The 14,462-nt window shown below is 39.0% G+C and overlaps 1 protein-coding gene across 16 annotated transcripts in view; it reads left to right on the top strand.

Annotated features, from left to right (window-relative positions):
* The window catches only part of SVIL (supervillin), a 133,773-nt gene that overhangs the window by 90,871 nt on the left and 28,440 nt on the right, over window positions 1–14,462 (top strand). For 12 of the 16 annotated variants that reach the window (XM_030971343.1, XM_030971339.1, XM_030971338.1 and 9 more), the window contains 7 exons: window positions 277–338; window positions 681–820; window positions 1,573–1,668; window positions 2,893–3,145; window positions 5,663–6,134; window positions 7,678–7,897; window positions 13,217–13,346. In XM_030971343.1, coding sequence (XP_030827203.1) covers window positions 277–338; window positions 681–820; window positions 1,573–1,668; window positions 2,893–3,145; window positions 5,663–6,134; window positions 7,678–7,897; window positions 13,217–13,346 — 1,373 coding nt within the window. The remainder of the gene's footprint in view (window positions 1–276; window positions 339–680; window positions 821–1,572; window positions 1,669–2,892; window positions 3,146–5,662; window positions 6,135–7,677; window positions 7,898–13,216; window positions 13,347–14,462) is intronic. The other 4 variants (XM_030971341.1, XM_030971352.1, XM_030971349.1 and 1 more) reach the window with 1 other exon arrangement.

Here is a 14,462-nt window from a genome sequence, read left to right as displayed (position 1 = left end):
GTTGTTTAGATAGTTTGAAAGGACTTGAACTGTCCTAAAGACAAGTCTTTTGTTTGCAAATCATGTTAGACTACATGTCAGACTGTATTGCTCATTTGATGCAATTCATGTAAAAACAGGTGAAGTTTACACAGCTGTGTTCACAATAAGTTTTTTGTTAAATGTGAGAAACAGCCAGCTTATTTGCTGGTTTGTAATTATTCATATTAAAGAATATTGCTCTTAATATGAGATTGATTCATTATGTTTAGCCTCCTTTTTTTTCTCTTTGTGTAGATGAAGAAAAATTGGATGACCGAGCTAAACTAAGCGTAGCTGCAAAGAGACTCCTTTTTAGAGTGAGTATTGCACTGAATTAAACACTTCAAATAGAAGATGCTGAAGGAACCCAAAGTGCATTAGAATGAAGTAAAATGCAGTTAACCAAGTTCAAGCTACATAACTGTTTTTTACTTCATTCCCTGCCTACACAGACCTGTTGCCTGCTTTAAGAGTGTCATTTAGGGAAAAGTGTGTAGTTAGTTTTAACTCCATAGTGCATACTATGTAGTTGCATCGTGCTTCTAATTCAGAGGTGGGCATTTGGGAACTTCACTGCTGTGCATGCAAGAAAGCTAAGGATAAAGTATTGTTTCAGAACTTTTCTTCCATGGTTTTAATTATGACATATGTCCTGTTAGGAAATGGAAAAATCGTTTGAAATGAAAAATATTCCCAAACCACCTAGCAGAAGTTCAGCAGTGGAGAGGAGGCTGCGGCGCTTGCAGGACAGGTCTCACACCCAGCCCATCACCAGTGAGGAGGTGGTCATTGCAGCCACGTAAGTCTGCTGTTGGCTCTACCCCTGGCTCCTGCTTTCAAACCTGCGAATAAGCTCCATATCTCCAGTGCTTATAACTTTGTAGCGAGGAAAACATTTATTGCTAAGGGCCTTGAGAGCCACGGGGGAAACTATATTGAAATTCCTTTTAAACGTAGAGGGACTAGTAAAGCATAACTTGTATGAACTGTAATTTGGCAGGAAGTTTAGGAGCCTATGGATTAGGTAAACGAGATTAATCACAGCATTGTTTCATAACCCAAATGAATAAGATAGTTTGTGCTGAGGGAAATCTGCACAATTTCTTATGGAACGTATACGTATTGGGGAAAACTTTTTACACCCTGAAATCTCAAAGGTACTTTTTGGAAATGCTTTTCTTGCACTGTACTCGTATATAATGACATTTTCCTGAAAAAGGGAAAATCATTTTGGGGGGGGAAATTAAGCAATGGAGAATTGAATGGATGTTCACCTAATGGTCAGATGTTAACTTACTTCATGGGTTAAGAATAACTTCAAGAGACAGCCTGTTTGCTCCTCTAGGTCTTTAGTTCTTTCAAGATACTTGGAATTACTTTGCAAATGTCACAGCAGATAACTCAGTTAATTAAAAATGATTGCTGTTTGGTTTTTTTCCTGTTTTGTTTTGGTTTGGTCTTTTCTGTAGTTAACACTTAATGTATTGCTTTTCTTAATGCTTTTTTCTTCTCTCTCCCTGTGAATTTTCCCTCCTTGGCAATTCTTTAAAGTGAAACTACCCCTGCTTCACGTTCTGTGAATACCCACACAGTAGTGACAAGAGTACCTAGTCCCACTGTAGTTAAGAGCACTGTACAACCTACCAGGTACTGGGGGGGTAAACATGCATGTTACATGGAGCACAAGATTCCTCAATAGCAGATGCATCTTTAAAGTCTTGAATGCCTTTTCAATGTGTCAAGTGAATACTTGTTTCAAGAATATTTAAAACATTCGTCAACTTCATTTATGTTTGCATGATAAAGCAATGCAGCTTTTTTTTGTCAAGCGTCTGTTTTCAGGACCCTTCTAACCACACTCAACCTGTTGTAGAAGCTTATTCTTCTTCTGAAAGAAATTAATTTGCATGTGGGCAAACATAGCAGAACCCTCTTTGCTCTTGTAATTTTTTGTATGGTAATATCATACTAAGATGAAAATAGCACAGCTGAGTGCTTGATTTCACAAGCAGTACGTGTCCTTTGTCTGTCTCTACATGTATTTTTTTAGCTTGCAAAATTAAAGGAAATATAAGAAATTGCACCACCTATAGGTAAAGTTGCAGAATACTGTTCTGAATGAATTTTAGCAGAGACCATGACAGAAAAAAAATAATTAGAGAATACTACTAATTCCATAAATGTGAAAGAAATTGAACAATAAAATCTTTTATAGTAAACATGAATAAAATACATTATTGTAGAGACAAATGCAGTTACAGCTTTTATGAATCAATATGTCTGCCTTCAGCATTGGTCAATTTTCAAAATCAAAGGACTATGTTTCAAAACCGATTTTTCCTGTTGATTTGTCCCAGATAATTCAAAACAAAAGACAGTCTGAAATCTGTTGCACTTCAGATTAGAAGAGTCATTGCAATTTATTCTAACTTAAAAGCAGCACAAACTTGGAGTTTACGTCTGTCTTTTAAATGTTTTTATCATATATGGTCCACAAATTGCTTTCAATAAAATTGAACTTTATATAAATTGCACTGTAGGACCTTAAAGGCATCTTAAATGTCTCTCCATAGCTCTGTGCTCTGTATAAAGAGATTGTCTGGAAAATCTCTCTTCGATCTTGAGTTCCGTCGTAAAAAATGTTGTGTCCTAATCAAATGAATTCATGAATGAAAATGTAACTTTTTTTTAAATCTTCAGCTGTTGAATTAGAATTCATCATGCCAATGTTGAACCACTGCACACCCACTTAGGCTGCTACATTACATTGGCTATTGTGCTTCACGTGCAGATCTTCTGCCTCTGTCAGATTGAGATTTTAAAACTGCACAATGGCTTCTTCAAAACTAATTTCCAGTTCTGCTTCTTCAGCTTGCAGGCATCAGCACACCAAAAAATTTTAGCTAAAGAGGAGATAAGAGCAGCCAAAGAGGCGATGGGGCAAGATCAGTCTGAGGAACCAGATTCTTCCACCTTAAGCTTGGCAGAAAAGATGGCTTTGTTTAACAAACTGTCTCAGCCAGTATCCAGGGCCATTTCCACAAGGAATCGGGGAGATCTGAGGCACAGGAGGATGAATGCTCGTTACCAGACTCAGCCAGTCACTCTTGGAGAGGTTGAGCAGGTAAGTGCCATCACAGCTCTTTTGCATTTCTTTTTATTGGAGAAAACAGCTTCAGTAAGATACCATAAAGGCTGGCCTTTCCTTTGCTCTGAACTACACACAGAGGAATAAGTTTATCAGGAAGCTGCCTTCTGACATTGAACATTCCCTGAAGTGTTCAAATTTTTTGGTATGGTTTTCTTCTTTTTTTAAGTAATTTGAGAGTATATTGACTTCCTGCCTTGTGCAAGTTGTACCTTTCACAGTGTGTGTCACTTCCACTAGAGTATTACACGTTGTCTAAAAGTAAATTCTTGATCAAAGGTGTAAAAAACTGAGACTCACATAATTTTACTTTAGTTGTATTTTCAGGGCATTTTGGAGATTTGTCATATGCAGTTTTCAGGCTCTTTCCTGAAAGCACAATATATTTCTGTTATTAGCGAGGACATAGCCTGTCATTTTCCTCTGGGAGGAGGCATTGATTTTTATCTGTATTTTTTTCCCTAAAAGCAGAATACTTTTGAAATTCAGGAAGTCAAAGAGAAATTATTTAATGTGCAGTGAAATCTGGCTTCCTGTTCTGGAATACTTCATCTAATTGGAACTGCAAAGGAATGCCTTTTTAGTAAAGCCTCAGTATAAGGTGGCCCAGAAGTGGTCTTTTAGATCACTTCACAATAGCAGAAACAGCAGTCCCTTTGCACTATAGCTTTGAAAGAAATCACTTTAACAGTGAAGCACATCTCCTGTGCATGTCATATTTCAATGTGTTTGAATAAATCTGAGTGTTAGAAAGTTCCTACTCTTTTCTTTCTATATGCTTCATTCATGATTATACAATTTCCATATTTTATAATAACAGGATAGTAAGAAAGCAGGATTTCTCTAAACATATTGGTGCAAGGCTGTTCAGATTATAATTGTACTTTATGCCTACTTTGCTTGCCCAAGAAGTAGTAATAAATGCTTGACAGATTTATTTAAGCAAGGTTTCCAGACCTTACATAGTCCTTTTTTCATCCACTCTCCATGTGCCAATCGCTGTCACAGCATGGCCTCTTTAATGGTTGTGTCACCAACTTGTTTGGGGCCAGTGGTGAATGGAAAAGGGCTGAAAGAGATGGGGAAGAAGTGACAGTCACGTTACTTTGTCAGCCTTACAGAGCAGACATGCTTTTCAAGCAAGGAAAATCACAGGAAGCATGTTGTGTCATCTGAACCTAGCAAATGAAATCAGAGTTGACTCTGAAGCAAGCTCAATGGGAATGTATTTCAAAAAGAGTTTCTACAGTGAACTGTTCATTGGGGTGTTGGGGGGTTTGGAGATGCAGGTATGGTTTTTCTAGGAAGAAGCAAAAGAGAACTCTCAAAATAGATAACTAGAGGTTATATTCCCAAAATGCATATTTGAAAATGTAAATATCTTGTAACTAAAACGGAATTCACTTTTCTGATCTCCTCTAAATTTCTAATTCTGATAGATGCAATGGAAAAAAAATAAACTGGTAACTATTTTCTTAATCTTGTTTTGGAATCTTTGAGCTAACATAGTCTTTGCTCTGCTTCCCAGCTTTGTTAGTGAATGACTGTTTGAATTTTGTGGAATCTGCATGCACTTTTCAGGTTCTGAGCCGATTTCTTCCCAGTGGTGTGATCTTGTCTGTCCTTTTGCACACTGTTTGCTAACTCTGCAGTTTAAGAAAACAACTGAAAAAACCCCTCTCCAGATGTGTATGAGGCATGTTTGTCACTCTCTTTCATAGCTTTCATAGCTTCTCCTTTGGAGAGGACAAAGCTCTGCATGTTGGGGAAAAAAAATGCATCTTAAGTACATCTAGGAAAATTTTACAAAATTATTATGTTAGAAGACTAGAAAAGATAGTTGTTCCACCATGGGGGCTGGCAGAATAAGTTTGGAAGTGTTTTTAAGGTGCTTCTTAGGCTCAAATACTTTAGTCATGACAGCCAATGTTTATATTTGAAAAAGTCCTGCATGAAGGTGATTTATGTGGAGGGAGCATCAGGAATGTCTGCCCTGGCTTAGGACAGCATGGAACAGTCTCTCCCTGGCACTCAGTGGTCACCAGAGCTGGGAGCTGCAGAGCTGTGTAAGAGCAGAGCTGTGCCAAAGCTAATGAGTCCTGCTGAGATGCAGAGGTGATTAGCCTGGGCACATGGCATGTCAGCTGGCATCTGGAACCTGAGCTAATTCTTCCTGCACTGCTGCAGGTCCTGAGCCCCGACACAATGTCAGGTTGCATGTTCCACACACACCCCTTGTTACTAAAGATGTTGCTGCTCACATGCAGTTGTTTTTACCTTGAGTGGAATAACCCATCTGCAGATGAATTACAGGGGCATTGTTGCTTTCCTTACCTGTTCTAGTCTGTACTGATAGAGTACAATATTTACATGAAAACATACCTTGGATGAACTGATGTGATAAGGCTGCTTTTTGAAATTGATAATTTCAGAGCCTATAAGTCCTATTTGGCTGGTTTGGATTTTTTGTTTGTTTGTTTTTTTCCTTCATAGGTCCAGAGTGAAAGTGGAAAGATTGCTCCCCTGTCATCTGCAGTTGCAACATCGATTTCAGCCATGGCCTCTGCCCTGGCTCCCTTGTTTGGGGACCTGCCTGGGAAACCAGGTACTGATGGCAGAGGGAGCGCTGCCACCAGGTTCCACCCTGCAGCAGAAAACTTGGACTCTTCAGGAAAACACACACACAAGTCAGAGCAGTGGCAGCCCTCCATGGAAGCACTAGAAAGCAGAAAACCATCAAAGAAACATGAAGAAGAAAGAAAGAGGTTTCTAGCCCATGAAGCTAATGAAATTAAAAAGTACAGCTCCTTTGAGGATGAAACCACACATCCTGTTCCTGAAAAAACAGGAGACCACCATAAAGAGACAACATACAGCTTCCTGAGGAAGGGCAGCTTGGAACTGTTTGGTTCACAAGCACTTTTTCAGCCTCTGGAACAGAAGGAAATTGATACTGGCATTCAAGGTAAATGGGAAGACAAAAAAGGCCAGTCTTTTGAAGAAAAGGTGGATTTGGAAAGTGTTTTGAAAAGCAAGACTTGGCAAAGAGGTGTGGTAATTGCTTGCTGTTGGTGTGGTCTCATTCAGCAAATGGTGTTTCAAGGTTTATCAAGGCTGGTTATGTTTCCTTTTTCTAACACTGCTTAGAAGTACAGAAGTATCTGTGAAGTGTTAAGTTTTTATAAATAGAGGGCTTTTTTTTTAATTCTTTCTATTTTCCAGTCTTTAAAGATGACTCAGTTTTATTCAGATTTATTTACTTTGAAAGAAGTAGTATTATATGCTGAAGCTAAGATTTATTCTTTCTGGTTTTGCCCTTTCTCCTGCCCTCCAAAATTCAGAACAAATTAAACTTGCTGCTTTGAGTCAATTATCTGCCCTTAATTTTTGCCTTATTGTGCATATAGAGTTATGAATTACCTACATCATAACTAGGAGTGGATAATTTTCAGATAATTACTTTTGCAAAACTAGTATTATTTTCTCTTTGATGTGGTGATGAAATACAAACCAGGAAATGCTCAGAGCAATTAAATTTTTATATGCACAGCATAATTTAAACTTAAAAAATAAACTTGCCTATCTTTAAATAAAGTATTTAGGAAATAAACTGTGAATTTGGTCATTTCATAAGTCCTTCTATTCTGCTCAATTTAGAAGGATGTTGTGTTCCTTTTCTGTTTTATTGTGATGGTTGACAGCATCACACTACCCTGTAGCACTAAAAGCATTTTTGTGTTCATCCTGTGAAGTTAATGTATTTTGAATTTAATGGTCTTCACACAGGCATAGATAGGAAGGTACAGTTCTGCCTGTATTCCTCTAAAGCAGTATCCATTCTGTCCAATTAGCCTTTGATGACTGCAGGGGACATGGAGACTGGATTATAATAGGAGCAGCCATATATCAGAGGGGTGTTGTGCTTATAACATTTCAAAAAGAAAAATGAAGATCGCTTATATTTCTTTAAGGATAACTGTAATAGTGCATTTATCTTTCTTCAAGGCAGTTTTTTCCCGTGGTTTAATTGCTGCTTGAAAGAACAACCCCAAAAGAGCCCCCAACACCCTCCTAGAAAATAACACCTCTATTAAACTATTAAATGTCCTAGTATGCTGCTCAAGCATTAAACTGCTTTACCAAATAGTTAATTTTCTCGTTTAGATTTTGTCTGCTTCTCTTCCCCTGCTCTTTGTTCCCTGTCACTTTCATCTGTTCCTTTTCCTGTTGGTGTGATGAGGGGAGCAGCAGTTTGTGCCTCACCCATGTGAAGTTCAGAATTGTGTATTGAACATGATGTTCTGTGACTCCTTGTGAGCATCAGTCACAAATGGCAGCAAGTAATGCTGCACAATTAATCTTTGTGCTCTGGCTCAGCCAGAAGTTTCTCCCTGTGAGAATTATATGTGATGTGAATGTTTAAAATACAGATTTGCTTCTTCAGTGTTAGTAATGTAAAGTGTCTTTGAGAATAGAGCTAATTCAGCACTTCTCTTTTGAATGGGCAGACCACGCTGAGCCTTCTTCTGAACTCACCAGCACATCAGCCATGAGGACAGTTTCACAAACAGCAGCAGCAGCATCCTGTAGACTGCAGGAGCTCTCTGAACAATTGGAAGGCAAATTTTATAAGAATTCCTGTGAGATGTTTTCCATGGGAGAGAGCAAAGCACAAACAGCTGAGGATGTCCTTGATAATGCCAGCAAAACGATGTCAATTAAGGAAAGGTACTTAAATTTCTCTTTTGTTTTTTAATGATCCCTATAAATATAGTTATTATATTGATGATAGTATAAAAAGCTTTAAAACTGTTTCTAAAAAAGCTAAGTAGTGATTACTAGGCTTTATTATTACTAACAGCAGAAACATGCAGCTAATCTGCCTGACATGCTTATAAAGCAGATGATGGTGAATGAGAATTACCATTCAAGAGAACATAATAACCTGATTTTGAAAGAGCCACCTAAATAATCAATGAATATTTCAGAAAATTAAATTTGTAAAATATACATGTTCTAATTACACTTATATACTCAATCTACTTCTCCAGGTTCTGCTTTCAGTTATACAACAGATAAAGTGTGATTCTGGTTTATTTTAATAACCATTTCTTCTTGGTCTACAGGAGTCCCTTAAATAAGCTGACTAGAGGGAGTCACAGATAGACTCTGATATTGCCCCACTACTTCAGAAGTACCTGGTTGCCATTTTGACTTCTTGGAACTTACTCTAGGGATTTTAAAAGGATAGTAAGTTGGACAGGTTTATAGGAGTACTAGAAATACTTTTTCCAGCCCAAGATCATTCTGATCTGAAGCAAAATGTTAAGTCCTGCACTTGTGCAGAGAGTGGGAGTTCAGGATTGAAGTGCCAATAGCTGCTGTAGTACTTGTAAAAGTCTTCCTAACTTAGTTAAAACTTTGAGAGTATAAACTCAGTCCCAAACTGGTAGCAGCCCAGTGAATGAATTACAATTATTTGGCCTATCTTTGCTCCAGTTTTTCTGCATGAAAGCAGAACCAATAAATGAAAATAACTGCCTGATTAAACTTTCACTGTGTAAAAGTATTCCCTCACTTAATGAGGGGAGTGGGATATTAGGCATTCTGAACCTTTTTTTTTCTTTTAAACATAATTCCAAAGTTTGCTTCCCAAATTCATGTGTCTCTAGGAGGCATGTGAGTCATTCTCATTTACAAGCATCCCCACTCCCTGTCAACCCCATTACACAAGGGAGTGCAGGGGCAGCTATAGCAGCTGTGCACTCTTAGTGCCCTTTCTGAAGGCTGTACTTACCTTTTTCAGTTTACTCTTGTTTTGTTTAAAGCAACTTTCATCCCCCTTCCCCATCCCCTCCTGTAAATATGTCAGTTGTCTTGGCAGATGAGGTTTAAGACCAATAACTTCTGGTTTATAGGCAGTAAATGATCTACCATCCCTGATCCTGATGGAGAGAAGGAGGTTGGAGGGAAGATCCAAGTTTTAGTAGCTGTTTCAGTCCTAACTTCAATGCCTCAGCTGAGTTGGTATCTTGAGGAACTGAAGCCTGTCAGTCACACAATCAGGAACCACTTTTGTTAGGACTCCAAGACTGTTTACTCAGTCCCAGAGCGGACAAAAGGAAATACCTGCTGTCTTGTCAGGAGTCTGTATACCCTGATTCCACAAACATCTGTAAATGACTGAGCTCATATCAAAATGTTTCAGCCTTCCAAAATACTACAGTAGTCTACTTCTTGTTCCAGAATTAAAAGACTGCAACCACTAAGGTTTTTTTGCTTGGCTGCAGTTCATGCCAAGTATTCATAAACATCAAAGAGCATTTCTGCTAAAGATTAACTATTACGCTTGGATTTCTTTTTCCTTTTACATTCACTAACTTCATCTTCCCATCCAGTGGATTTTTCTGGCTGTGTCAGACATTCTTTCACCTTATGGAACAACAACTTTTCCACACATGAAATAGTATTTGGGCAGGATGCATGAATGCTGGTCTGGATGAAAGTGATTTTCCACAAAGACTTGCTTCACTGAACTAATACTATCCTTGTAGAGTGAATGTATGGCTGGCATTTTCAGAACTGCCTGTATTATATAGAAGAATGAAAATCATGATTTTTTAAGGAGGAAAGACACCCATACTCTCTTCTCTTGCCTCTGTGCATTTATTGACACCAAAGGCCATCCTGTCAGCTCCACTGTAGAAGCCAGGTGCATGCCATGATCACCATTTTAAAAAGCCACATCTGAATAATTTCTGGTGAACCTCTTACCATCATTCTCACTTTCTCAGGAAAAATCTAGCCTAAGCTTAGTTTTCATCCTTTTTTGATGTACGGATATCTCAGCAATACTTTCTTACATAGTCTGGTTCCCACTATACTGAATTTATGCAGTCTTTTAACAGTCAACTTCCTTTCTGTAATTATATATCTCATATTGCTCTCCAGGATTTATGATTGATCCAAAAAGAACTGGTCAAGTGCAGCCAAGGGAGAACTTGTGAAAACCAAACCTATGTCCAGTTTATTCTAGCTCAAGGAGACAACTAGCAACTAAGATACTAAAATATTGCCACAGAAGCAAGATGTGTCATTTTGGAGATTTTTTGCTAGGATTTTTGCCAAGGCCTTTCATGCAACTAGCTTTGTTTAGGCAAAACCATTGTTCACATTGCATTTCTGTTTTCCTTCAGTATTCACTATCCTGCATTTTGCCTTCAGCTCTGAAAGCTTTTGCCTTGAGGCCACCCTGACACCTCTGGGATGAGGATCATTCTGTCTTGATGTCACATAGTCTGTCTCAGTAGCAGGTGAAAGAAGGATGCAGAGCAAGCTGTCAAAGATGGGCAGACACACTAAAAGCTTTTTCTTTCAAGAAAAGAGTAGAACTTATTTTCTTCATATTGGAAAAGGAACTTTTGGAGGCAAAAGTAGTGTGTCTACATTGTGAAAGTGACTAATGAATGATTATTCATTATTTATAAAAACTGGAAAACTAGAGGTATTCAATAAAACCAGTAAGTAGCAGGCCTTAAACAAATCTAAGGGTTAGACCTAATATTTGCCTTATTTTCTAAGATTTTCCAGAGAATCAACTGCTCTGTACTGCTGAGCTGGTGGGCTTACTTATAAGAACCAATCAGTAGTTCTTGCATCTTTATTCATCCTAAAGGGTGTCCTCCATTCAGTTGTTGCTGAGTCGGGGCAGTCTGACTTTACTGCCACTTCCATTGTTCAAAAGAAATGCATGGCTTTAGGTTTGGCACAGCAGTGAAGTTTTTATTGACATACAGAGCATACATGTTTCTTTTAAGTGGTGATTTCATTGCTCAAAACGGGTAAATGTGTGTTCTTACCTGTAGGAGTCAGTTGTTTCATTACATATACCAGTGAACCATGGAGGGCTGCTATGAAACCATCCTTGTGGCAGAGAAGAAAACAAAATCTCCAAAGACACAGAAGTATTCTTAGAATTATAGATTTTTCTCTCCCTGATCAAGCAGGCTGCTTGGGTCAAAGGTCTAGAGCAAATACCCTGCAGTAATGTTAGCTTAAAAAAACCCAAAAACCAAGAAACAAAAAACCCCACTTTTCCCCCCCTGCCTGCTATGCTGAGTAGCTCTAAACATTTTCAAAAACAAACCCAGCTTAGACCAAAGCTGACCAATATGCCTTCCAGCTTCAGTTATCACCGATCATTTCTCAGCAAAACTGACTTGAGAGAACATAGCTACTGAAGATAACTCATTGCATGGTGGCAATTCAGTCCCATCTTGGTCTCCTCCACAGTTTTACACATGCATGGATGCACTCCAGAAGATTAGTTCTGGGCAGTGAAATCTTGTGTCCTTTCTGCAAACAATGACCATGACCTCAGCTCCTTGTTGTGAGTCCTTCTCACCCCTACTCATCCCTTGCTGTGAGGTATGAAGCAACCAGGCACTGTGAAGCCTGCCAGCACTGCCTGCCTGGGCAGGAAGAGAGGAAATAACTGCTTTCTTGAATACTAACATTCTTACTGCCATTGTATTCTGTAGATTTACTGTTTTCTGCATTCTTAGTTTTTCTCAAGTGACTGCCTTAGGCCCAATTGATCATCCCCAAAGAGGTCAGTAGCATGGTTGCACCCCGTGGGTTTTTGCAGGAGGCAGCTGCCTGAAACTTGGCTTCTGGATAGACCTCTTTGGTTCTACCCTTTCCTTCTCCTCAGAGTTTCCAAACAAGATTTGCTGTGAGGATAACAGTAATCACATCTCTGAAAAAGAATTTCCGTGTCTTGTGGTCAGAGTAGGTTTAACTACTCAACCTGTTAAACATCTATAGGGTTAAGGGTTTTGCGTAATTCTTACTGAAATGCTGTAGATTTGAGAAAGGTATGTCATAAGACTTAATTAAACTAAAAAATTATTTAGTAGATCACTGCAACTATCTGCAAAAGTGCTGCAGATATACATTTTATGGATTACTGAGAATGATTTCTGAAGGGTATAAAACTCATATAAATGTTGATTTCTGAGGAAGGTAAACTGACGGTCATCATGCCTGTATAGACCTCATATTCCTTACTGACTTCCCCTGTTCCCAAAAGTAGTCACCTCAGGGTTTGTATGGACAAGTAGAATTCTAGCAAAACTAATCTACATGTTGTCCCCACTGCAGCCAGTCAGCACTTTGTATTATATTCAGAATTTTGCTCAAGATTAGGAAACAGCACTGTGAAAAGATCCCACTTACTGAGATTAATGGTAATCCACATTTTAAATGTTAGACCTCCTTTAAACAAGTTGAATGTTGCTGATAGATGTCACAGCTGCAGGGTAGTTAGCACCAGGTTATTAGTGCACTGGTGCTGCTGATTTGTGTCACAGCAATGTCTGGGCTAAGCAAGGGAATACAAAGTGATCCCAGGGAGTCTGATAAGTAACCTCAGCCCCTGGAGTTGGGGTGAAAGCAGGAACTGCAGAGTTATCCTTTGATGTGCCTGATGAGACCTAATTGCTGTGTGCCTGCTGAACAGTCCTCTTTCTTCTTGGGGCTTAAAGAAAATAATTGTAAGAGTATTTTTTAATGAGTACAATGAAGACCAAAGGTAGGATACATATTCTTAACTTTGGAGATCTACAGGATAAGTATCCATAGCCAAGCTGCTCACTTGCTGTGCCTTAGTGACAGAGTGGAGGGAAAAAAGCAGTTATTAATCTGACATTTTTATACACCTACTTTAGGAGGATCTGTGTTGTACTTTGGTCTCCCTTGACTGTATTGGCAATTTCCACTGATGATACAAATTAACTGGAGTGTCTGTCTCAGGTCTGGATATCTGTGTTTTGACAGATGATTGCCATTCAACATGTACAGTATAAGGCTTGGTGTTTGTTTGTGAGCTTTGTACATGTGTATGAAATGTGAGTAACTTAGTTAATGCTAGAAAACCTAATTTCAGATTATCTTGAATGCAGCATTAGTGAAACAATAAGGTTATCTTTTGAGGATAATGGGAAGGACAGTGTTTAAAGCTGCCTGTGGGCATGCTTTTCCTTGTAGGTTGGCATTGCTGAAGAAGAGTGGTGAAGAAGATTGGAAGAGCAGGCTCAGCAAAAAGCAGGAGTATGCAAAAGTGGCCGTCACTGATCGCAGTGCGCAGATGCAAGAAGTTGAGCAGCTGTTGAAGAAGGTAACTCTGTCCCTATTTGGGAAAAACATCTTGCTTGAAATGCTTTTGCTTTTTGAAGACGCATCCAAGTACACAGGCATGCCTAATATTAGCCGCTAGCTCCTGCTGCTCCTCTTGTTGTCAGGCTTGTTTAAAAACCAATTCTCCCAACATGAGAGATTATTAAATGAGGAGGTCTTCACTGTCCTGGGATGTGTAATAGTGCTTACAGTGTCTTCACATCAGAAGATAATGAACTAGTAAGTGGGTCTTTAAGGCTGCTGCAGCATGTACAGGTATAAAGATTTAAGCTCTTTCTCCTGCCCCTCTTCCCTCTCCGCCTTCCACGCCCCCACAGTGAAATTGCCTTAATACTTAGTTCTGATGTTTTCTTATGTATGGGTGAGTTTGTAAAAATGTCACCTTCCTAGCACTGTTTTATCTCTGTGCATACACTGGGGTTTTGACAAGTTATTTTGGATCCTAGAGCTACTGTGGTAATGCAGGTACAAGAGCATTCATGAGCCATTTGGCTTTTGGTTATCTTGCATGATCTTTGCCATTTGTGAATAGCCAGAAGTGGCAGGACCAATATTTTATCTGTCTTACAACAGGTAGTGAATAAAGAGGGAGATGGGTAGAAAGGTGTGGAGGAAAGGGAGATCCAGATTGTTAGCACACTCTGATTATGTCTATACATGAGTAAATTAGGTTGCCCAGCAAGGTCGAATCTTTATATATATATATATATATATATTATTACCTCAATACAGTAATGGTCGCTGGATGTGTTACCTGTGCCATACTTGTTTTTTGTCCAGTGAAATCTTTGTTTCAGACTAAATTTAGCTTGGACCTGTGGCCTGACTGCCTTTAGCAGCAGAGGTGCTACATGAGGATCTTGGAGTGCACTTCAGGACTTGGTTTCATGCAAAAGTCTGTGCAGTCTGCAATGTGAACCAAAGTGCAGAAAGTGAGGGTGACCAAGAGATTTGCTTCAAAATGGACTGTCCCCTGGCTCAGAGTACAGGACCAATGGAGACTGGTTTCCCTTCTCAGTCAGATGAAATAGGCTGTCTCAAAAGCCTTTAATTTCTGTAGGAGTACTTCACAGAGGACCGGTGAAAATAAAATTTG

This window comes from Camarhynchus parvulus, chromosome 2, assembly GCF_901933205.1.
Source record: "Camarhynchus parvulus chromosome 2, STF_HiC, whole genome shotgun sequence".
NCBI lineage: Eukaryota > Metazoa > Chordata > Aves > Passeriformes > Thraupidae > Camarhynchus > Camarhynchus parvulus.
Note: the sequence above shows the minus strand (reverse complement) of the source record. Positions and strands in the feature narration are given on the sequence as shown.